Raw genomic sequence first — 24579 nt, 5'->3', positions numbered from 1 at the left:
CCACAACATACGCTAATCCTAAAGTGTTTTACTGGGCTAATGTCTACTTTATAACGTGAAATGTTCTTAGAAACATATCTCTTAACAATAAGTTTAAGACTGTGTTTTTAGTATTAGCTTCTTATAGAAAAGAATCTCTTCTTACTTTATCAGAAGTTCTTTTTTACAAGCTGATACATTAATTATGTTGTATTTATTTCACATTTTTTCGACAAAAGAACTGAAACACCATTGTACATATAATCTCTACCAAATTGCACGTTGTACACCAGATAACTTGTTATGATCAGCCAACTCCCTGAACACAATTCTCGATAATCTCCACCTATATACAACACCACGTCCACGAGAAGTTAGTACACACCGTGCTGTTAATTGTCTTAAAGCTGTCTGACGTGGAATTATCTTATCAAATTGTTGATTAATTTCTTCCTGAAATAGCAAAGTAAATTTAATAAACAAAAACCAATAGCTGTAGTCGTCTAATCCTTTCAACGTAACAAATTTCTTCATATGCTATATATATCACACTTTGAGGTTATATAAAGTGTATATGACGTACTCGAATTTCCACTGGCAAAATATTATTTCTTTTCATAGCTACAAGTCGCAGTCGTTCTTCCGCATAGTCTTTTGCCATTTTTCTTCGTTTAAGATCACGAATCATCCACCGACCAACATATTTGTTACGTATTTGCTGGAACTAAACAAAGAATATGCTAAAAATAAAATCTGTTGGAAACAATATGGTTTACTAAAATATATTACATCACGAAGTAAAAATATTATATATGGAAAAACTTGAAAACTTATTTCTACTTACCTCGCATGCTGCAAATTTTGTGCTACTTGAAAGAAAATTCGAACATATCAGCAAACCATTCCTTAGAGCAGCCATGTTTGCCTAAGTTCTAGCATCGCTCGTATTCCCTATCGCCTATCGCCGCGTACTACTACTATCTTCGTCTAACAGAAGATCTGATCGCTCTCCCTCTTTATCTAACTTGTTGTTTTCTACGTTCGATCGATATTTGTTTAAAAAACACCAGAGGAAAATTGTTTCGATCGCTAAATATCGCTCCGAACCAGATTCTGCGAAAAACATTTCCACTATCAATATGTTTCTGAAAATGTTAGTTTGACCGGACTGTTACATATTTTCTTTGCACAGGTATATATCATTTGAATAAAAAATGCACTTTACAACTAATTTCGTGAAAATAAATCATTAAGTCACATCTGAGTACATATTTTGCAACAGAAGTGAACTTCAATCGACCTTATGGTCCATTAATAAATAAGAATTGAGCTTTTGGTCTATTGAAATTGTTTTCGAAGAATGCTTGATCAATATAATTCTTGTATTATATGCATATGTGATATTTTATAAATAATATTGTCGAAAGACAAAGTATTTCCATAATACAAGGGTAATGGTGTATTGAAATGCTACATATGAAATAGTTTCCGTATCTCCTTTATTTTTATTATTATTGTTATTTATAGGTATGTACACAAAACCGTTGTTAAACCAATTTCAATCGGAAAATCATGGCTAAAAGTGCTGCACCATTGTAGAGCAATCATATTTCCGCACATACTTCTTTTTAATATAGAGGACGTGTAAAAAGATAAGGTAAATCTTTGTAAAGACGTATATCATAGAAAAGTGTTTTGTGTATATATATTTTCGTAATTCAATTCCTTACCTATAGCCAGGCAATTGGAAAGTAATAGAAAAACAGATTTCATCGCCCATTCAAATTCGTAATAAAATTATCATTTTCCTCTGTTCGATTATTTTGTATCGATGCACTGCGAGACTCAGTTAAAGTTTTAAAAATTTCTAAGTTTCTTCAATGGAATTTTACAAAGCAATTCGGAAACAAATCGTAATCGTAAAAACTAGCTGGTAATTTCAATACAAATTTGATTGGAAAATGTGACCTATTTGCTATCACTTTCCAGTTACCTGACTAGGTAATAAGTAACTTTTTATAGTTTACTTTCTTTTCTCATGGAACTCACAGGCGAGAAAAAACATCCGCTTGCAAACCATTGTTGGCTTACCTTTCCTACGAAATTCTTTGCGATGAGAAAAGTGACGAAGTAACCATTTTGATAAATGGAATACACGAATATCAAAAAAATGTGGCGAGTATGCAATTACATGCACAAAAAATGCTAGTCGTCGCGATTCTTTATCGATTCTATTATCTCTAATTATCGGTCGCGATTTCGTAGAAAATATTGCAGTCTCCAATGGCGACAACGTAACGACATTATTCTTATGCGAGGAACGTGAAGAAAGGAAGTAAACTATATCAGCTACTATACGCCGAAGCCCATCTGGCGATACACATGTACGGAAACTAGTTATTTCTTTTTCTGGGCCTTCTCGGCAGCCTTGGTGACCTTGCCAGTAGCGTCTTTGAAAGTGACAGCTTTGATAACACCGACGGCTACCGTTTGACGCATGTCACGAACAGCAAAACGCCCCAGAGGCGGGAATTCTTGGAAAGCCTCAACGCACATAGGCTTGCTTGGTACAAGCATAACGATGGCAGCATCTCCAGACTTGATAGCTTTAGGATTTTCTTCGGTGGTCTTTCCGTTACGACGGTCACACTTTTCTTTGATATCAGCGAATTTACACGCAATATGTGCAGTATGACAATCCAACACTGGCGTGTATCCATTGCTGATTTGACCAGGATGATTCAACACAATAACCTAAAACAGACATATGAAACATAATTAATTTTGTTTAGAATTAAGGTATAAGTAGGTATGTATAAAATAGGTAAATAGATGTGAGTATTCACATAAAAAGTATTTAACGAATTGCACTCAGTCACCTTCGGCCGTCAATAAGCCTTAAAAGACTTTCCGGTGGAAACCGCGAATGAAGTTAATAAGTTCTCATCATCGTGCAAATTAATCGATAACAATTTACTCAAGCTGGTTTCTAGTTTTTAACATATTATCAAACACATACCTGTGCAGTAAAATCAGCAGCTCCTTTAGGCGGATTGTTCTTCGAGTCGCCAGCAACATAGCCACGACGCAATTCCTTGACGGACACGTTCTTCACGTTAAAACCGACATTATCACCAGGAACAGCCTCTTGCAAAGCTTCGTGATGCATTTCAACGGACTTAACTTCAGTGGTCAAACCAGCGGGGGCGAATGTGACAACCATACCTGGTTTCAACACACCGGTTTCAACACGACCAACTGGTACTGTTCCAATACCACCAATTTTGTATACATCCTACAATCATATTTAATAATATCACCATATGCCTTTCAAGACGGGTATAATTTTTGAAAGATTAGATTTAGTCAGACGTCTCTAACCGTCATCAAATTAGAAAATTCTCCGGTGGAAACCGCGAATGAGCGAATAATGTTATCATCATGTAAAACGAATAGAAATTCAGCTATGAAATTCGATTGGAGACTTGCCTGAAGGGGAAGACGAAGAGCCTTGTCTGTAGGCCTAGTAGGCGGAAGAATGGCATCAAGAGCTTCAATAAGGCATTTTCCTTCAACTTTGCCTTCCTTGCGTTCGACAGTCCATCCCTTGAACCAAGGCATCTTTCCAGAAACTTCCAACATATTATCTCCGTGCCAGCCAGAAATTGGCACAAATGCTACCGCAACAGGATTGTATCCAATCTTCTTAATGTAAGATGATACTTCTTTCTTAATTTCCTCGAATCGAGTTTCAGAGTATGGCGGCTCGGTGGAGTCCATCTTATTAACACCAACAATCAGTTGTTTCACACCAAGAGTAAAAGCGAGCAGAGCATGCTCACGGGTTTGTCCATTCTTTGAAATACCAGCTTCAAATTCACCAGTACCAGCAGCAACGATCAATACGGCACAGTCAGCTTGAGAAGTACCGGTAATCATGTTCTTGATGAAATCTCTATGTCCAGGAGCATCAATAATAGTAACATAGTACTTTGAAGTTTCGAATTTCCACAGAGCAATATCAATAGTGATACCACGTTCACGTTCAGCTTTCAGTTTATCCAATACCCAGGCATATTTGAAGGAACCTTTGCCCATCTAAAATTTCATAATGCTTTACATTTAAACAGTGTAACAAATAACCAGCTGTTTTGGTTAGAAAGCAATATCTAATTATCACTGTACTAAGGAAACAAATTACCAGTGACAAAGCTTTGCTAAATTTTTGGATGTAATTGTAACTAATATAATCTTTGTTTCCTTCTGAATATCGCTATATGCATTAATTACTTACCTCCTGGGCTTCCTTCTCGAATTTTTCAATGGTACGTTTGTCGATACCACCGCATTTGTAGATCAAATGACCAGTGGTGGTTGACTTTCCAGAATCGACATGTCCAATGACGACAATGTTAATATGAATCTTCTCTTTACCCATTATGGAGTTTTCGTAGAACCTTACTGGTTAACTCTGAAAATAAAATAACATATCAGAAAATCATTGAAACAATTAAATATCAAAATTAATTTTATTGTCTGTAAACGAAAAATCATCCTACATTAAAGATCACATCTATACAATGCGTGCGAACAAATTTCAAATTTATTTTACGATCAAAAATTTTCTCGAATATTGTTCAAAATTTCGTTTAAAAATATTAATTCTTGTTAACAATATACAGTTTGGCGATTTTTGTTCTTTTTTTTCTCTATCGAGAAAGCAGCAGGTGTCCGTATTAACGTCCACGTGGCGGTATCTGAATATTCGAGAACGGAACTGGCAGCCATTTTGTACATGATGAGAAGAGCTGCAACGTTGCCAGAATTGCTTGACGCTTAGCGTTGCACAATGCTACGTTACTTATTACTTTCAATAATTCCCAATGAGAAAAGCTGTACTATGTTATATATATTTAAACTTTACTAATTACTTGAAAATCTCCGTTAAAAGTAACATATATTTCAATTACACGTGAACAACTGCTTTACAGTATCAATAAGGTAACTTCTAAAGCATTTAATCGTCTCGAAAACAAAATTAGTATTAATTAATCATATGCAAAAAGTTAGAAATATTTACAATTTGGAAAATTATGTATAAAAGACGTTATGTGTGCAAAATTGTATATATTATGCAATTACTGTACGATAAATTGATACAGATATACCGTTCAATTACCAAGTTTCGCACAATATAATTTCCACTTATTATCACTTTGACACAGCTATGGAACTTTGCAACAGTAAAGAAAATTGACTGATTTAACGATCCACCACACTGGAAATCAGCAAGCAAACTCCATTGTTGGCGAAGAGTCGTCCCACAATGTCGTCATTGCACACGATTTCCAGTATACGCATCACGTATCTGGATACCGTACTTAGAGAAATGTTGAAGCCACAATTACAGCTCCTTTTCGATCATACATGTAAAATTACTTTCGTTGGTGCTTTTAGAAATTCCCGAACTAGAAAAGATTTTACATCACGAACGGAATTCCAGCAATGCTCGAACTCGTGACCGTAACTCCAGTTCTGACAAGCGACCGCCATACTGCATCCGGTTATTTGAGTTTTTCTGATTTTTTAATTTGAAAAGCACATTCAATTAGTTATTCGTTTATTCGCACGAATTGTCTCGTACGAGCAAACAATCAATCAATTGCGAGATTCGACGCGTTTTCCCCGAAATATATGACGAACGATTTCAACGAAAATCAGCATGTGGTCCGTTATTTGAACAGCCGGCGACTATAACGATCAACCACGCGCCCATTTTTTAATATTGTAATTCACCGAGAAAAATAACATTTTGGAGAAACTGTTATCACAACACATTTCGCCCGTATTTCGTGCGTCGTTTTATTCCGTACCTGACGTCCGATGCTACCTTTCCGGTAAGAAAATCGACGGATTATGTTCTTGTGCGTAAACCTCGTACAACCTCTCACCTCCAGATGCTACGACAGAAAGAGATCGTCCAAGTGAAGTGACATGCGCATACGGCTTTCCTACTATAGCCTCGAAGCCAGCGCCCTCACCATATTGATCATTTGTAAAACGATATACCACTATTTTCCGTATTATTTATCTTTTTTGTCGTACAGCTAATGATTTTGTGAATTATTGAAAATACTGGTTAACACGGTTTTCATAAACTTGTAAAAAATTATCGGTTTTAATAACCAGTGAAATTGGAGTTCTTAAGAGGACGAAGCGCTGGGTTTGAGATTACGGTTACGCAGCAACAACAGGCGTGCCGAGACTCATATATATGTATGTATAGATAGTCCTGGGATGCGTGCATGTGTGTGAGTAGAGAATTGAGAAAAAGATAGGGATATTCAAAGCAAGAGAATGTTAGCACGCTACATTCGGGGATGCATTAATGTATTCGTAGCAGTAGAATTAATATTACAACACCGAATCTGCCAAATTTTGCAATATCAAACAATAATACGAAGCAATATTTGATTTTCTTCGACATTCTTCTTTTACCACAGTGTTCTATAAGCGATGACTAGACGAGTTCAATGCAATTTCATTTCAAAAGCAATATAGATATATTACAATCTACCAATCTAGCCAATATAGATTACCGCGTGAATAAAGAATTTAATATTTTTGTGATACATATGTATATGTCGGGTTATCGTTGGAGTTAGGGGCGTATAATGAATCTTCCCGTGAATTGGCCATCGTTGTTACGCGTTGTAGATGATATCTTACTGATACAAATGAAATTACTACAGAGTTTAACAAGTAACAGCGGTGACGAAGATAATCGAGATGTTGATGACGATGAATTTAGGTTCGATAACGAATCCACGGTCAACGGGACGAGGAATGCGATTTCTGCAACAGGCTAAGTTGAACTCAACTTACCGATTCAATTCTCAATGCGAGAATTGATTGTAAATTTTAATAAATAAAAAAAAAATGAATTATTTAAGCACAGCTATGATAAAAAGTCTGGACAAAAGTATTGGGGACCTTCCTCAACATTCCAAAGGAAAGGTCCCGATGTCCTTTAGTCTCCGACATATATATATATAAATAAATCATACTTCAAAGCTATTTTTTTATGATATAATTATCGATACAGTCAGTATTCGATTTCTAAGTAATTTCTAAGTAACAGTGTTTTTATTAATTTTTTTACTGTGACAAGTTGAAAATTTATCTAAAAAGAATAACAAAGATTAAACGGTGATATCGCAAGAAAATATTGGAAAATAAATTGCATAATATATCGGGAGATAATATATAAAGATAAGTAAAATATAAGTACAGTTCAAAAAGCACTGTAAACTGCAATGCCTCTCGATATGTATCTCAGTGTCTTAGCATGTGGCGAGAATACTTGGGAGGAGGTCAAATTTTTACAATGGCAAGGGTCTGTAATCTGTAGTTACAGAATGCCTGCTTTATGGCTTTATCTGTGAAGACACCATGGTAATAAGACTTTCTATTTCTTCTTAGCACAAATTTTTAAAATATTCAACATAAAATTAACGTTTGTTAAACAATGAAATTATTTATTTTTTTGTATGAAAGGTGATACCTATTTTTTTGTGATTCTATACTTTTCTCCCTAATCTTTGAATCTTTCGGTATGAATAATTCAAGAATCATTCGCCAAGAAAAGTATGAAAATGATTGTACGAATTTCGGATAAACGTTCAAGGCCACCGATGGTTACAGCCCTTGTTACAATACCTTTCCGGTGGCGACAATAGAACACAGCTTTCCTAAATCTTTTCATTTATCACACTATATTTTTCTATTTATTATAATATTTTTCCCTTGTGCTATAATATTTCAAATCTACGAGTGTTACAAACACATACATATAATATAGATAATATAATGGTATTACCTTCGTACACTGCTTTGTAAAATCTTCGGAAATTGCGACTTAATAGTCGTCTGAAAATATTCATACACATTTTAATTCCGACCAGAAATCGAATATTAATTATTAATCGCAAAATATTTATTATTTTATTGTGAAATATGATTCAAGATTATATGATTAATATGATTATATGATGAATATCGAATATTAACTTAACTGCGTAATATAATTAATTAATATATAAGGTATACGATTTTTATATTTTTTATACAAGGTGTACTTGTTAATCCATTGTTTTTTTTTTATTTCTAAATTATTAATATTTAATAACAATACGCGTTACATATCCAATTGGGGGATGCCGTGCTTAGTTTCGAGCATTGAAAAGTATCCTATGACGTCGATATGGAGAAAAGAATTATTGTTTGTTACGAGATGTTATGTGATCAGGTTCTCCGCGAACCGGTGAATGAGTCATTGAAAATAACGGACGACTAATTATGCATCATTTGCTTTGTACGAGAGTACTAAACTTCATACTACGCTTAATACTGTTCATGAATCATACTAGAAGTGTACAAAGGCAGAATCAGGGGGACAGTAAAGGTAAATTTTGGAGGTATTTGAAAAGATAAAATCTTGGGAAAGCTTTTCGTCCTTAGTTACCTTCAGCTTTTTACTACGCTTATGTTCTTCGTCTTAGACGCCCAAAAATCAATTTCAATTATATGCATAATCGTATTAACGTTATAAAATTACCAGCGAATATGAAACAACTAACAAAGATACGTTAAGACGTGTTTTGGAACGAGCACGAAGTTTAAACGTGAGTAGTATAGCCGTGCTCAAACGAAACGAAGTCGCTTTTCAAAGTTCGTATCGATCGATCTTTGACAAAGAAAAGTATCAGTTTTTATTGACTCTTGGTTGGTTGGTGATGTTGCTTATGCGCAACGAAAGAGGGGAGATTCCTGTTTCCTGGATCCATTATTCCGCGGAAAGAGAGATTAGAATCGTTCCCATGGTCAGCGTTGCTCCGGAAGAATTAAACTTACTTATGAATTAAAATTCGTTCATTTTAAATCGAATATTTCGCTCGAAACGTGACAACTAGAAATTCTTTCGAGCAATAGGTACAAATAAAAGACGATAAATAAGTATTTCTTCTGACGCGTGCCCTTTCAATCGAATACGATATAAACGATTGTGATATTATAAAAATGTAACTGATGATCTAGCAGTAAATTTGGTTTGCGAGTTTCATGACTCGAATGAGAGTTGAATGGTTTCGAGAGATGCGTATTCTTCTGACGTTGCACACGCAAATAAGCCGATACAAACCTTATATATGCTACAGATGCATGCGGATATGCAGGAAGACTGACTGAAACATAGAAAATACTCGATCGATCTCGCACAGACACACCATAATAAAACAGAAAGAAAAGTAAGGAAGAAAGGGACTGTAATCGTACCGTTGGTCCAGAAACCTATGGCTATTAGAGCCGGCAAACAAATTAAATAATGTACCGATATAACGTCCAGGTAGCAAATCGTACGGATTGCGTATGTATATATTAATAGGGAAGAAAAAGGGACGCTCGTCGATGCAATTGTGTGTAGAAGAAAGGAAAAAGAAAAGTGAGAATCTTTTGCCATATACAGGCAGAGAGGTGTTTGTCGAAGGATACATCTTGCCAACTTCAATCGTCTATTTATATTTCTGAATTCCTACTGACATCCGATCGTACAGACACTCGCACGTGGGAGCGGCGTAGCTAAGTTTCGAAAATTTAAAAATAACTTCTATCGTCGAGGAGGAAACGGATATACGTGTAGAAATGGACAAAAATTCACGCGTAATCGCGCGGGTAGACATAATTCATGTTCCAGTACATAGTCGATGATACACGCAATGTATACTCGTTACGAGTCTAATTGATAATTGTATGGTTACAGTCGTGTTCTCGCCGTGATATCTTTTTCTCCTCTCTCGTTTTCTCTCTCTCTCTCTCTCTCTTTTTTCTTCTTTTTAAATTTTATTTGTGATTCCCGTTAGCTCGATTGTTGTCTCCCTTCTGACAGTCACGATCGTTTAACGTATGTCGCGCTCTAACCTTAATGCAGACGTTTTGGTCAATTCTTTGTAATCGGAAGTAGACTCTCTCGCATAACGCATCTTCCACGCGTTTACATTCTCTCTTATTTCTTGTTCCCACTCTTTCTTACCTCGTCCCTCGTGTACACACGTATACATGTAGATACCGCTTCATTCACGCATTACTATCTCGCAGGCTTGTTATCTTTTATTGGGGCAATCGTAAAGTTGCGCAGGATGACATCGTTCAGGCGTTAGATCGGAGAAATGTTACAATAAATAAAAGGAAAAAAAAAAAAAAAAAAGAAAAAGGGGAAAACGGTTCCAACGAAGTTCGAACGAGTATCTCGTACACTAACGCTGCTTTTCTCTTTTTCCGCTATCGAAACAACGATTGCTATTTTTTTTTCTTGGCACGCACACGATCCGCTGCTATATGCTTTCCTCGCTTCGAGAAACGATCGATTTCTCCACTAATTTCCCTTTTGTACATTGGTGAACTTTTTGTTGAAAGAAACGACACTCCGATCGCACGACACCTTTTTGTATAACCCTGCACGCAGCTTCTATACGTGTTCATACTATTATCATATATATTCATCATTATATATCTATATTTATTTGTAATTATACTCCTATTTACAAAAAATTGTTCGTTAAATGTTAATATTCAATATCGCAACTGTTATTACATTATAACTTTATTCCTGAGTGACCATTCATTAAGAGACTCGCCTCTTGTTTCTTCTTCTTTTTTTTCTCTCCCCGCCCGCCCCCCCCTCTTTTATTTTTATCGGATAGCTTATTTTAACGCTAAAGAGCCGCGATAAGAAACCGAGGTAGTAAGATGACAAATACGGAAACACGTTTAATTTTTAATGGTTAATCGATACTTAAGTCGAGCCGATTACGGATAAACTATTGAGAATTTCATTCGATAGCCGAAGTCGATTAGACTCGAGAACGTTTCGGTGCTTTCGGACATATTCGGCTCAAAAACCGATAGATATCTCTAATCGTAAGACAAAAGTAATCGTATATCGAAGAAAATGACAATCGTTTAAAATCATTGTCATTTATATAATCGTTGTTTATATAATATATTAAAAAATCAAATGGTTCGCGAGCCAACGAAGTTACGCTGCTCGTTTCAAAACGATCTTTCAGCTAAGTTTAACCCTGCTGTTCTCCTCGGCTCTCTACGTCTTCGTTCTTTGGAATATTTCATTGGTAAAAGGCGCGGGATACACAAAAAAGGTAGTAACACCATGTAGAGTACCGAAATCAAACATCGAAAAACTATTTATATTTCAATAGTATCCATGGAAATGTAACGTTCATTTCGGATCACATAGTCCCGGAAAGAATAGCAGGGTGTTAATAGCGTGTTACATGCAACGTTTCCCGAATTACGAGCCGAATATGTGTAACACAACGAATAATTTAAATACCTCTAATTCACCAACGTGTATAATAATTTTCACTTAATTCCGAACAATATTCTTTACGTTATTCGAACTATTTACACATAATTAATCGCTTGATATGAACTGGCCTAATATTACTTCACGCAAACTCCGAATGTAAATGAAGAATTTTCTGAATCATTTTGTGGAAAACAGACGCATCACGATACGGTGCATATATCGTTGAAAGAAAACATTGAGAAACTTCAGGAATTTCAAAAATATCTACACACTACGCGAGTAAAGCTGCGGCGAAAGAAATGTTTCTGATTTCAATGCGAACGAATTTCTCGAATCTATAGAGGCAAGCAAGATCGTAGGTTGTAAAGTAGATAAACATTCATTCGATATAAAATAAATCGTTAAATTGTATTTGTAATTGACGATTAATACTCTTATTTATAAAATCTCGTGAATACATGTAACAAATATACTTCATCCTGTATAATATTGGCACTTATTCGTAAACAATATTCGTGAATACTTATTCGTTATTATCTCCTAAATTCTCGATACTAATTGGCACTAATGAAACAACCGAAGACACACGATATAAAAACGAAATTAGCAACCAACGACAAGGATTGGCGAACATCGACAAATATATAATTGGAGAGGAGTGCGAGGAAGACGGTCGTGAATCTTGGCACAAGTTGCAAATCATTGCGCAAGAGGACGATGATCCACAAAATGATCAGAGAAATTCTCGCAAGGATCACTAGCCGACGAACTATTTCGAACCATCGATCCCGAACGTACGTGGTTCCATCGAGCGTCCGTGCATTTTGTCCAATATTCGCTTAAAAATGAAATCGTACAACACGCGTAACAATATGAATTAGGCGATTGGGAGGTATCCATGCATAAGATATCAATCGGATAGTATAACGGGAATCGACCTGCCGATCGGACCACGTCGATCGATTATCAACAAACTTTCACGAATCGTGCCCGCTGCAATGCGAGACGACGACATCCAAATGACTCCTGCGTTCACGCGCGTCTCAGCTCTTTTGTAACACCGATAAACATCTTCAATAAAATCAATATCATGCAAACAGTCGTGAGGAGATTTATACCGCGAAGATCATCCGAGTTAGTTCTATCGATCTCGTGTAAATTCGAGTTTCTCAAAATCGAATAAAAACTAAGGCGAGCAGAAGCGAGCTCGATCTCGCGAATCGTCGAACTCGCTCCTCGCCCGCGTTCCAAGGTTTCAGAGACACTACATTCTCATCTTTGTTTCCCTTTACCGCGCCATCCTGATATTCTATCGTCGCGAATGAAACTGATATATGTATATGTACACACGCCTTTCTCGATGAACGTCGCTTTTAATTAATTAGACGGGTCTCGGTAAATCGATAAATAACAAAAAGGAGTGGTGTATACCAAATACCGAATTAGCAGCTACACTAATAGGGTATCGTTTTATTTTGTTCGCCCGTGTATAGGTAAGACACTTTTGTCGAAGATGGAGCTTATTAAAAAGTGTTCAACTATAAATCTAGTATCTCTGAAACGATATTAATACATGATAAGATATCGGAAGGCTTATAATATCGGGTAAAGTCGCAAATTGTTCATCAGCAGTTTCAATGCTGTGCTCTGGAATATTTTACACTATGAAATAACACGTGACTCGGAGCAACTGGCTAAATAATTAAAGGGGGTATCGTTTCCTAACGTATCCGTAGAGACAGCTTAGAGATACATTGTATACGTAAAACGATACAAACGATACAAACGATACAAATAAATCATCGTATTGCGCAAAGTGCTAAGTACATATTTGGCAACGAGTAATAAATTATGAACGTACACGTATCACAGCCATTTAAATAGCCTAGAATTTTAGATTTATAAATGGTCCGAGTATCGGGCAACAAAAATAAACGGAACGTATTCTTCGTAACCGAAGGTACAATAATTATCGGGAATCGTACTACACCAAAGCCATACGTTGCTCAGAGATTATCGTTGTCCGCAGCATTCTCTCAAGGCTATAATCAAAAGTACGTCGACATACATATACGTACACAAATCATGCTTATAAATTTAGTACAATAATGTAGATAATAATTGTATAAGTAAGGCTGCTGATTAAACGCACTCCTCTTTTCCTATTCGAATGTGATTGAACGTTCTCTCTCCGTTTTATCGTAGTCGCCAGCGATACCGTTGTATCTTCGACTGCATCCACGATCAAAATGGATTTTTACAGCGTTGCGACCCGCCAACAAATCAACACTCGATCGGAAATAAGTGCGATCGCGTGCAAAACTTCTCTAAAACGAAGAGAGAGAGAGAGTTTAATCGTCCAGTGTCCGCTGTGTAACGATCTTACGACGATGCATAGGACTAGGGTATCCGATGATTTCAATGTTCTTCCTAGTTTTAGAACATGGCAGTAGAACAATAGTACACCCGATACCTCGTCGCAAAGACGAAGTAACTCGACCTACTCTCACCCTCTAATCCTTTAAACGTTATACCATTTAGTAACATTATCGATATATTATTACTTTTTATTTACCGGAAGAGTTTCTTTCCATAATAACGACGTTAAAACAAATTACAAAGGAAGAGAGCAGCTCCGATGCTAAGAGAAGCGAATATCTTTCTTGAAACGGTGAACCGCTAGTTCTTTCAATTGATTCTTAAACTCTTAAAAATTTCTTTGCTTACGCAATTATATAGGGAACGGAGGAAATCCGAGTTTGCGATATGTACACAGCACAGGTATTTAATTTTAGTCGCTCGCAGAATTTAAACATCCTGATAATACGATATATAATTCCTTCGACCCTTCGAGTTATTACGCCCTTGCTTCAAGGTAAGATAGGTTTTCGGATACTGGTGTATCTTAAAACGATTATTCGCTTGGACTTTGCGCTGTATTCTTGATAATGTCTGTCGCTGTGAATACCATGTGTAGATTGATATAAGTCTAATCCCGCGGAATCTTTCGCATGAAATACGTCCCTCGATAGTGTTCGAAGCTAGCTAGATGACTATGCAATATACCCCTTCGCGCGTTTCTTCTCTACCTGGTGGCTGCTTTTCTCCTCTCGTCTTTCAGCAGATTTACGCGTTTCGTTCGTTAAATGGAAATCTCGTCGGTTCGAGCGGTAAACGTGCGGTCTGCTTACAAAGTGGGAAAGTGAACGTTAAAAAAATGTATTTAACTATTAAAGTCTATTCGATGGTTTATAAATACTAAAAAAGTCGCTATCCTTATTACAAATCGTTTCGTATTTCGTAGTTCGAAGGATTTACACCGCCTTCTTCTTAGCTGTCTCTATAATACAAACGGGCGAGTCTGCACAGTTTATTATTTCCCCCACAATTAATACGGATATTTAATGAGTGTGGTGTTTTTTTTTTTTTTTTTTGTTGTTTTTGCACCTCTTTATGTTATCTAAATAATTCTCGAGGAATGATATTTTTCAACTTTGTTCCTCGAACGCTATAACATCAAGGATCGCGACTAGAATGGATATGAAACTTCGAATAGAAACTCCGTACGCGTTCACGATTGAAAAGTAAACAATATAAAAATAACTCTTTCTCGGAGACTCGGAGAACAACGTTCAAAGCAACATTTGAATAATTTCCGCAATGTTAGTTATCGTCGATACTATTTCGATCTGCAATGAAAAATAACGAGCCGAATAAATGGGAAAAATGTCGATCGCGAAATCGTATTATATTATGAACGTAACATGATGTTACAAGCATGGGGGAAACAGGGAAGAAGGGTTGTGATCCCGTTTCGATTTTTCGAATCTGGAGAAATTCGGTCCCGTTGAGGCCCTCGAGGAGAAATGGTCTGTTAGTACGAGGACAAGTAATTCTATCGTCGTTCATCCGATTTGAAACTTTCCAAGCTGATAAATACGACTCGTTATGAATGCTTTGCTCCGCTTGAAATACATTCACGTTCGTAATTCCTATGTGTTTGGTTTCGGCACGAGGAAAGGAAAGATGCGTAAAAAAATAAAATTACACGTACAGTAGTAGTGGGATTCAATTTGATCGTGTAAATTATCCCGCGAACGTTTCAGCGCTAGTTTACTGATAAACCTTTTCTTTAATCAACGTGTATTATTGAAATGAAATTACTGTAGAATTTCCATAAGTGAAACATATACAAGTTATCTACGCTATTCTCGTATTCAGTATATGTAAAAAAAAAAAAAAAAAAAAGGAAAAAAGAAAAAAAAATATGAAATCCAACGACCGGAAATGTAAGCAGAAATCGGAAGCAGTGATGCAGATGGTGGCTTTAGTTGGTCCCGAACATGAGTTACTCAGGTTTGTGTACAAATCTTTATCGGTCGATAAATGAAACATTCCAAGTACATGTCAAACACAGATCACACATTTCCAATTAATACGTTCGATTTGTTTCGATAACTGCACGCAACAAACGATATATAATAAATGAACTAATTTTTTTCTCGTTCATTGTAATCGTATCTTCTATACCAACGATGAAGATTACCTATATCTCAAGGGAAATAAAGCGAATTTGGTACAAAACATTTTTAAGAGAAGTGAATTATAAAGAGAAGGACGATAAAGACACAAGTTAAAACACGAGCACGATTTCTGCACAAACCCATTCTAACAGTCGCGCATGGAATCGTGTCGATCGTTGCATTATGGATCTCAGCTTATGGTAACGCTGCGCGTGTCGAACGTAATATAACATCTCTCCCTCTCTCATTCTCTCTTTCTTCTCTCCACTCTCTCGTTCGATCTTCCTTTCTTTCTTCCTCATTCTCTCAAGTAGCATTTTAAACATTATGAGTTATCTATTAACCTATACGGCCCTACGATATACGGATGAATGTTCCTTTGGCAGTTTATTTACATGCGAGTTGAGCCACGGCGCCGAAAATATCATACGGCAACGAATTTCGATGTCAAGCAACCTGTGAAGCACGGAACATTTTGAAAAGTCGCGAGACACGTTAAAATCAATAGATTCTTTTCTCTCGTGTAGCGAACTAGCACTTTTGAAAATGCTTCGTCTTGGATGGAGAGTGTCGTTGCGGATATTAGCGAGTCGATCCGCCAAATGTTCCTTAAAAATCGTTCATCAGAGTGTTTACAAATGGTATACGCGTATAAAAGGGGGCTTGAAAAAACGTTTCGATCTAACGTCTTTTCCCTCGTTTCTGTTTATCCATCTTGAGAATGTTCATGGTAATCATAATTTTAACATAGCTAATCGTTCCAAGTTTCAATTTATATCTACTTCGTGCTTCGTGATCGAAATAGAAATAATTACAGAGTCACAATGAATAGAGGTGAAACATGATTTTTAGCAGGGTAGCGTCAACTACTTTGCTTTGTTGGAAAATTCTACTCGAAACAAACACAACGGTCTGTTATTGTATCGTGAAAAAATTGTTAAAAGAATATTTATCGGAACCTGTAATATATACATATATATATTCTGATATATATTTTTTCTATCTTGCTTTATATCACTTTAGCTTAAATGCAATATAGCGAAATACTATTAGAAAGTGGTTTGTTTTTATAGGGTATAATAGTATGTTATAATAGTATACTATCGATACTACTAGCATATAAACAGTATGTTATTATAACAGTATTATAATAAAGTGCAGTATAAATGTCATACAGATATCGTGAAATCATTCCAAGCTTTAGAACTTGTAAAGTATTACAAGCGTGCCTCTGTATTTATCATCTGTCAACTGCTAATTTCAACGAAACAACGCTCTCCATTTACCAGCATAATCCATAGCTCAACTGCAGCTACCATAACCATGTTATTTACAGAAACAGTACGATCATATAATTGAGATATCTCGCGCTGTTAGTTCCATTTAGTTTTGTACCGCCGTTTTCCTCGTCATTTTCACTGGCAGTGTCTCCCTTTGTCTCGACAATAGTATCCAGTCGGTCCATCGTACCCCTCTGGTGGTGATGACTGCTTGATAAGTCGCTCTCAGGCGTCTCATCCGAGTCTACGTCGATCATATGGTCGTTAACCTGGATTTTGACTACAGCATCTACCGGGTACTTTCCTTCATCGCTCGATGACGTTGTTCCCCTTTGTGATCCTACCCTACTCGATAATATTCTGTCATTTTTTTCGCAACGAGGACAATTCTGACCGTTTGACGAGCCTTCGTCGCTCTGACATCGGAAGCATATTAAATCACCTTCGCTAGAAAAATCGCAATGTTCGCATTGAACAACATGACCGTTCCCGTGACAGACTTCGCAGACAGGACTGTCGTCGTCGTCCTGCTTTAGGTCTCTGTCTTCATAGTCCCTTCGGTCATGCTCCTGTTCGTATTTCTTGGGCCAAACTCTCCGATACTCTTGATCACGATACAACGACCTAGGCGAGGAAGATTGACCGCTATGCTCTTGATCGTGACATACCGACCGAGGAGAGGACATATGAATCGGGCTTTTGTACGTGCGGGAAGTTCCTGGTTCCTGAAGTCGATCGTCGAAACGTTCCTCGACGTATCTACTGGAATAGGAGCCAGGCGTTTGTGGTCTGTACGTGCAGGTACGGGTTTTCTGATCACATTCACTGCATAACAATAAGTTTGACTTGCTGCCAGGCTGCGAAGCGTAACCATTGCAAGTGCCGTAATATTTCTCATCTTCGTCGCTTTCGAAGAAATGTTGACTGAGGCTACCAATCGATTTTGTATCGCTGGATCTACCGGAGATTCTAGTTTCTTCCAGTTCCTCTCTGTCATCTGCCGCGTATCTGTAACAAAGTTTACACGTATGAAGAAGAGATTATAAAAATTATACGTTACGTTTTACACGGAATTTCCTTCGACTGGGAACTCGGCAACGGTGTTTCGAGATAAACGCTTCGGCATTCGATCGAATACTCGTCATTTCTAACAAGGTAACAACACCGCCACTTTACCTGTCGTCTGTAGCGTCAGCCAAATAGTGTCGTATTCGCGCTATCTTTGTTTTGCCGCGCTCTCGCGGCCTTGTTTCTTGTTAAATGATACTTTCTCGATTTCGCTCGTTGTTATCTTCTAAACTGGAAGACGAGCTGGCACCGCAAATCTGCATCTCGATTTCAGCCAATCGATTCTCAACTTCCCACTGTTGTTGATTCAGTTTGGCGCTCATTACTGCGTTTTCAGACTCCAAGCAAACCAGACGTTCCCGAAGACGTTTAATTTCAGCCAATAAGGCTTCGTTAGTGCCTAAAAGTGGCGTGGCACCTTCGCTCACCAAATGCGTCATGCTGCTGGTTATGCCTAGAAAAAATAACGTATATCGTCTTATCGATCAGGTAGATCAATAATATCAATACTAGCATGGTTAATTGATTCGTTCGTATCGCGTTAGCCGATCATTACGCGTTACGCGTATCTGATTAATTCGTTATTGACGAAAGCAGGGCAAGAAACGTCTATTTAAGAGATTTCTTTATTTGCAAATTGTTTCGACATTTTGCGTATAATTCCCCCGGTTAAAACATACTTGTTCTAGACGAATGACTTCATTTTTCATTGGATTCATTCAGGCAATATTTCCTTATTGAACTGTTTACGGCGACCCGTTCACAACGGACGAGTGCTAACGTCACGAATAAATTGCTAGTAGGTAACGAGTCTCTGTTCGATCTTCCATGAACTTTTAATATCACAACATATTACGTAAGATCGTGAAAACGACTATAAATAATCCGATACTCTCTAAAGGAGATGGAGAGTTTCATAAATCGTTTTTCGTCTAAACAAAATATCTCATACTATTCGTGAGCAGTTTGCTCTGTCACTAAAAAAATCGAACAAATTTCTTTCTATCTACGTGAATTGAGTTTAGGTTAAGTTTGGATCGTGCATTAAAATCTCGCAATATCACCAGACAAACGACTCCTTACGATTCCTTCTACGAGCAGCGGACAACTGACAGAAAAATCGCCATTACGGTGCGTGGATTCTAATTAACGACAGGTGCGTCAGAGTGGTGGTTCCTTCCTTCCCAAGTAACAATTTTTCCGGACCTTAAACGTCACAGCCGAATCGTACCCGAACTCTATATACCAAACGCATATATATATATATTCGGACAAGCTTTCGTAGCACGGTCAGCCGGAAAAATAAAACCTCCTACGGAAAATGATCACGAGTTTCCAACTCATTCGTACTTTCAAACGTTCGTTCCCTTTATCTCGATATTCTTACAAATTCTTTCTCGGCGATGGGTAGCCCTTTAGGTGAACCGACCAGTAAATCAAAGGATACTGTGCATCAGGCATGGAAGCTTCGATTCCAACGGAAGAGGAAGAAGATTCCTTGGTGATTTAACGTCCATTAAATCACGAAGGAAAAATGCGTTCAATCCGAAGGTCCGAGAGTTAAGAAAGAGAATCGGGGTCGAAGAATTCAGAAGGAGGGCGTATATTTCCAGTCGGTGGCGTTCAAGATGAAATACTTGCCAGAGTGGGTGGTGGACTGTCTGCCGGCGGATGGCTGTGTGGCCGCGGATTGCGGTGCCCTGGCGGTCTGATCCTCGCTGCTGTGGCCGCTGCTGGTGGCACTCATCGGACTATCCATGCTCCTGGCCACGACGTTGCTCGCGTTGACGTTGCTGGCGGTGCTGGGCAAGCCGCGCGACGTCACCGGACTAGGGCTGGGGGAGAACAACGAGTGGCCAGCCGAGTACGCGTGAGTGGACTTGGTGTCCACCGGTGAAACCCACATCTCCTCCAACGGTATACGACCTCGTGACTCCACGAGGCCTGGCGTGCTTTGGCACCGTCCCATTGCAGCTGAAAGTTCGTATCGTGGGCGTAAAACGTCACATGCCACAAGTATGAAGTTCGGTTGTCGGAGGAACAGTGTTGCTTTTAGTTTTTGGAAAGGCTCGTAGTCTGTTTGAAAATGTGTCTTTTAGATTGTTTTTTTCTTTTTCTCAGGAGTTACGTAGACTGACTGTGTTTTTTTTTCTTTTTTTTTTTTTTTTGTGTGGTAGTCGCAGTTAGAGCGTTCTAAACGAAAGCTGTTTGAGAAGGAGGTGTGCGTGAGGTTGGAGTTCTACTTGGTTTATGCGCAGCCAGTTTGATACTTTCGCATGAATTTTAAACGAAGTTTTCTAAGGTTTTGTATTTTGCGTGTTCTTATTTCGACAGTGTTTTGCTATGTGCGAGTAACAGTGCTCTGTTTTTCGTCTCGGTAGGACTCGTAGTTGGTTTCGAGAGGTTTCTTTTTTTCTTAGTATTTCTCAAGATTTACGCAGGTCGATCGTTTTGTAAGACAGTTCGTCGATTAAATGGATTCTACTTGGAAAGGAGATGTGTAAGATCATTGTTACAATCGAAAGTTTACTTCTAGTTGGCGCGTGTTACAGAGTTTCGATATATTTGGTATACTTAAATAAATTTCCAATTAAGACCTGCAAGATCAAGATTCGTCGAAGTACGATCAAGTATGAAATTCGCATAGTTTCTGAAAGTTTCTAAAACGTCCGCACCGATCAACCGAATTACGTTTCTCCATTTCACGCGGATACAATTTTTTCGAAAATTAACGAGAACTTACAATGGTAACATCGTCGCGAACGGTAGTCCCGTGTTCGAATCCAGCTTTCACGAACGCGCTTCGTATCGATCGAGCTTGTACAATGGATTTCGTCGTTATAACGTTAATAATATTCGATTTCACTTTAATTGGCTACATTATTCGCGAAGATAGAATTTCCTCTTACAGAGTAAAAGCCGCTATACAATAATCAACGACGCGGAGCTAAACGAAAGTTGAATATAACGATCCAAGTAATATAAATATAAATCCAAACGATCCAAGTAATTCCGCCGCTATATTGGTAACCAATCGTAAGTCCTACGACCAGAGATGTACACGAGTTTCCACTAGACGCGGTCCACTGCAAGCTCGACAGCTTTCCGCCAGCTGAAACGCAACTTCGTATTTCCAATACTACGAAGCAAACACGCGAACAACATCCTCGTTACTCTACGTCGAGTTGCCTTGACAAGTGCGATCTCCTTTTTCTCCTGTTCTTTTTTTTCTCTCGAAATTCGTCTCAAGCTTGTTCGCTGTGTTCCGCGTTCGAGTCCTTTGTTCGAGAACAGGCCTCGCGGATCTGCTTGCGCTTCGCCAATGCCGCCTAACCGCCTCCCATTTTCACCACGGCGAGCTTCTTTAATTAAGCCACCGCCTTTCTCATTGTGCTGCAGCAGTGCGGCAGTGCAGCGGTGCTGCCTCTGCGGTTGTGAGTTTTGCGCGAGCGCGCGCGCATGTGTGTGTGTATGTGTCAGTGTGTATATACCAGCACTTGGCCGTCCCGAGCTACATACGCGTGTACACGTACCATAAAGTAACGATGCGATTCGCCAGTTCGAAAGTTCGTAACAAACAGCAACTTTCTTTCAGCGAAAGAACGACGCCAGGCCGAACAGGACGATGAGCCGCGCGTTTGTTCGCTCTTCAACTTCCGAATTAGTTAATCGAAAGGCCACGGGTCTGGCCACGTTCGTCGGCGACACACCGAGCATCGAGAATTCTTTCTCACAACGCTTTTCACGTGCCCGCTAGCCGTTCGCTTCGTTATTCGCCGACGAGATCCTTTCGAATCTCGTCCGCGAGCTTCTACGGTGTATCGTCAGGCTGTTCCACGATTTAAGAGCGAAAAAGTAGTTTTGTTGTACTTTGGCTCTTTTTCTAATCGGTTTCAAACGTCGCCGCAACGCACGGAAGAAGGTCGTTAGTGGACCGCGGATATTTATGCAAATCTGTTTTCTCTTTTTCCTTTTTTTTTTTTATAGACGAGAGTAGAGAAATGACGCCAAGATTCAGGTAGTTTGTCTATCGAGTCCAACGCTGTGCGTCGAATAATCGATATATTTCTCTGCGTCTCTCACAGATGCATGAACATCCGCAGCCCGATCGGTAGAGCAAAGCAGCGCGTGTAGCAGAGAGCTTCGATTTCGTCGAAATCGTTCGCTAGAAATTTGATAACTCGCAATCGTCGGTGGAATTTCGATGGAAATAATGATTTGCGCGGTTTGTTACAGTTCTCCTCGGAACGTAATACACCGTTCGTATTGCGTGGCAGATTTGTTACTCTTCTCGCAGTGTCCTATTCGCTTCATTCTGGCGTTCTTACACGACACGCTTGATATTCGTCGGTACATTACGCTGTTCACAGATTGGCCATTCTTGCTCGTGCCATAAGTACGAACGGGTTATAGAGCCGCGTGATTTATCCTAATTCTATACGTATACTTTCTCAGTCAACGCGTGAAAGAGCTGCTCCTTCTTTGCAAAGATATATATGAAAGATAATCTTGTTCGAACAGCTAAAGTTGCAATCAAACAATACGCAAATACGAGGAAAAGAAACGATCAGCGAAAAATCAGCGAAATCGGATATTCGTAAAAATTAGTCTTCCAATTTCTGGATATCCAACTTATTTCTTACGATTTTTATCAAAGTTTATCGGAATCTAAATTTCACCAAAGATCTCCAGTCTTCCAGTCTTACTTATTTCAAACTTTTCAAACTATCCACACCGTGTGCCTTTAGAAACGGATTATAATATCGCACGAGTTGTCAAACGATTGCATCCTCCTTCGCGAAAAGTTCGATATACGTGTAATTCTTCTTCGATAACTGCCTTTACGATAACCTTTTTCCGAGCTATTGTAGCTTCGATGGCAGCGTTCGTTCTCTGCATACGTACAACCATGAATCGCTTGTACCTCTGTTCCTTTGGTCACTCAATCACGTCATAGAATAAAAGGTCCGAATCGACACGCGTGACTGGTCGTATTACGGGCCAGGATTTTTGACAGTTATAGCGACCGTGGATATTTATTACATCCACTGGTAACATTTTTCTTTCCGTAGTTTATTTACCCAGCCGAGGCAGGCCTTTCGGTATATCGCGTTTTCAGACGTTGAAACGTACGAAGAGAATGTCTGTATAAATAAACGTCGTTCTTGTGCCTATTGCCCACTTGTCAAAGTAGGCACCGGGTATTGCGATACACCCTGTATACAACGCGCGTGTTACGAGTTACGTTACGATGTTCGAGTAGAACGACGAAAGAGACTTAACAACTAACGGACAAAGCCGCAAACGCGATATATTTATTCCTCATTTTCGTGCTATTTTGGCTTGCAGAGGCGGCTGCTAAATTTTCTACCATCTGTTGCAGAATACTCGCTGTACGAGGGTAAATTAATAAGTAAATTGCATCTCCGTGCTAACTTTCGCTCTAAACTATGTAATTGCTGCTAAGCGGGTAGACAGATTCGGTTAGAATTGCTGTTAATGCAGAGCTACGTTTCAACTCGTTTGCATTCGTCAACGATACACGTGTACGCGAATACACCGTAGAAGATGTTTATCCAGATTCGAAATGTTGCTGTTCCAGCGACGTTTTGCGGCTGCAAGATCACGACGACTCGAACGTGGTTTGCGAGAATCTTGGATCAATGAAATTTGCGAGAGCGGAACACGTTCAGCCGTCGATCTGCGACTAACTGGCGGAAGCGTGATACGAAGAATACAGGGGAAGAACGCGAGTGTCGTCGTTTTATTCCACTCGGCAACGTTTCTAGTTTTTCACGCAAGAGCAGATTTAAAAGTCACGGTATATTGTCAATCAGTCCCATTGTTACGTTCGGAACAAAAGAACCACGCGAAGTCTTCATCGCCACCATTTTCCAGCATTGTATCTATCCTAATATCATACTTTTTGTTGAGAACAGTACGAGGAAAATCGATCGACGCGAACAAGATCGTAGGATTCCATTAAAAAAATCGCGCTGCGCTAACCCAAACCTAACCCAAACCTCTCGATGATAAACAATGGAAAATTGTCCTTTACAATTTCCTTCCATAGAGCGGGCCAGTTGCCAGTCTCATCCCGTATAGTCGCGACAAATGCCGTGTATTCTTCTGTCAATGCACGTGTATGTTACACGCTGAATCTTATTTAGTCATTAACGGACTTGTTTAGTCATTGCTATAGCGCGTTCAATGAATCGAGTCGGTGGAGGTACACGGGCTTCGGACACCGTATCGCAGACCCTGGAAGCGACAGCAAACCCTAACAATAAACCACGTAAACCGCTTCTCAACTGTACGTTTGCCAGCCAACAGTCCGAGTCCCTTG

The 24579-nt window shown here is 38.7% G+C and overlaps 4 protein-coding genes across 14 annotated transcripts in view; all 4 read right to left on the bottom strand.

Moving 5' to 3' along the window:
* Positions 1-8: 8 nt before the first annotated feature.
* On the bottom strand, positions 9-988 carry mRpS14 (mitochondrial ribosomal protein S14). The gene is made up of 3 exons (XM_069130642.1): positions 824-988; positions 563-703; positions 9-432 (listed from the first exon to the last, which is right to left on the bottom strand). Exons 1-3 carry the CDS (start codon positions 896-898, stop codon positions 247-249), a joined length of 402 nt encoding a protein of 133 aa, XP_068986743.1. The 5' UTR covers positions 899-988; the 3' UTR covers positions 9-246.
* Positions 989-1461: 473 nt separating this feature from the next.
* On the bottom strand, positions 1462-6005 carry EF1a-F2 (elongation factor 1-alpha F2). Of its 2 annotated transcripts, none has more exons than XM_069131050.1 (5): positions 5853-6005; positions 4274-4450; positions 3469-4077; positions 2999-3274; positions 1462-2733 (listed from the first exon to the last, which is right to left on the bottom strand). In XM_069131050.1, the coding sequence occupies exons 2-5, from the start codon at positions 4415-4417 to the stop codon at positions 2377-2379; spliced, it is 1386 nt and encodes a 461-aa protein (XP_068987151.1). In that variant the 5' UTR covers positions 4418-4450; positions 5853-6005; the 3' UTR covers positions 1462-2376. The 2 variants fall into 2 exon arrangements, with proteins under 2 accessions (XP_068987151.1, XP_068987152.1); XM_069131051.1 differs by lacking the exon at positions 5853-6005 and adding an exon at positions 4660-4683.
* An 11101-nt stretch (positions 6006-17106) lies between these two features.
* Positions 17107-18310, bottom strand: LOC138188857 (uncharacterized). The gene is made up of 2 exons (XM_069130999.1): positions 18282-18310; positions 17107-18173 (listed from the first exon to the last, which is right to left on the bottom strand). The coding sequence occupies exons 1-2, from the start codon at positions 18308-18310 to the stop codon at positions 17216-17218; spliced, it is 987 nt and encodes a 328-aa protein (XP_068987100.1). The 3' UTR covers positions 17107-17215.
* Positions 18036-24579, bottom strand: part of LOC138188719 (cyclic nucleotide-gated channel alpha-3) — a 217346-nt gene continuing 210802 nt past the window's right edge. For 9 of the 10 annotated variants that reach the window (XM_069130750.1, XM_069130754.1, XM_069130753.1 and 6 more), the window contains 3 exons: positions 19875-20207; positions 18342-18687; positions 18036-18173 (listed from right to left, as the gene is read on the bottom strand). In XM_069130750.1, the coding sequence (XP_068986851.1) occupies positions 18422-18687; positions 19875-20207 (599 nt within the window). In that variant the 3' untranslated portion in view covers positions 18036-18173; positions 18342-18421. The remainder of the gene's footprint in view (positions 18174-18341; positions 18688-19874; positions 20208-24579) is intronic. The other variant, XM_069130758.1, reaches the window with a different exon arrangement.

The sequence above is a fragment of the Bombus flavifrons genome, chromosome 17 (assembly GCF_040668555.2).
Source record: "Bombus flavifrons isolate JBK064 chromosome 17, iyBomFlav1_principal, whole genome shotgun sequence".
Classification (NCBI taxonomy): Eukaryota; Metazoa; Arthropoda; class Insecta; order Hymenoptera; family Apidae; genus Bombus; species Bombus flavifrons.
The sequence above is the reverse complement of the archived record's forward strand: the minus strand, read 5'-3'. Positions and strand labels throughout refer to the sequence as shown.

Coding starts and splice junctions, on each gene's coding strand:
- EF1a-F2 (XM_069131050.1), bottom strand. CDS start 4,417: ATGGGTAAAGAGAAGATTCATATTAACATTGTCGTCATTGGACATGTC. Junction 3,275..3,468: donor CTCTTCGTCTTCCCCTTCAG/GCAAGTCTCCAA, acceptor ATATGATTGTAG/GATGTATACAAAATTGGTGG. Junction 2,734..2,998: donor CTGCTGATTTTACTGCACAG/GTATGTGTTTGA, acceptor TGTCTGTTTTAG/GTTATTGTGTTGAATCATCC.
- LOC138188857 (XM_069130999.1), bottom strand. CDS start 18,310: ATGACGAGTATTCGATCGAATGCCGAAGC. Junction 18,174..18,281: donor ATTCGATCGAATGCCGAAGC/GTTTATCTCGAA, acceptor ACTTTGTTACAG/ATACGCGGCAGATGACAGAG.
- mRpS14 (XM_069130642.1), bottom strand. CDS start 898: ATGGCTGCTCTAAGGAATGGTTTGCTGATATGTTCGAATTTTCTTTCA. Junction 704..823: donor CAAAATTTGCAGCATGCGAG/GTAAGTAGAAAT, acceptor TTCTTTGTTTAG/TTCCAGCAAATACGTAACAA. Junction 433..562: donor TTTTGCCAGTGGAAATTCGA/GTACGTCATATA, acceptor TTGCTATTTCAG/GAAGAAATTAATCAACAATT.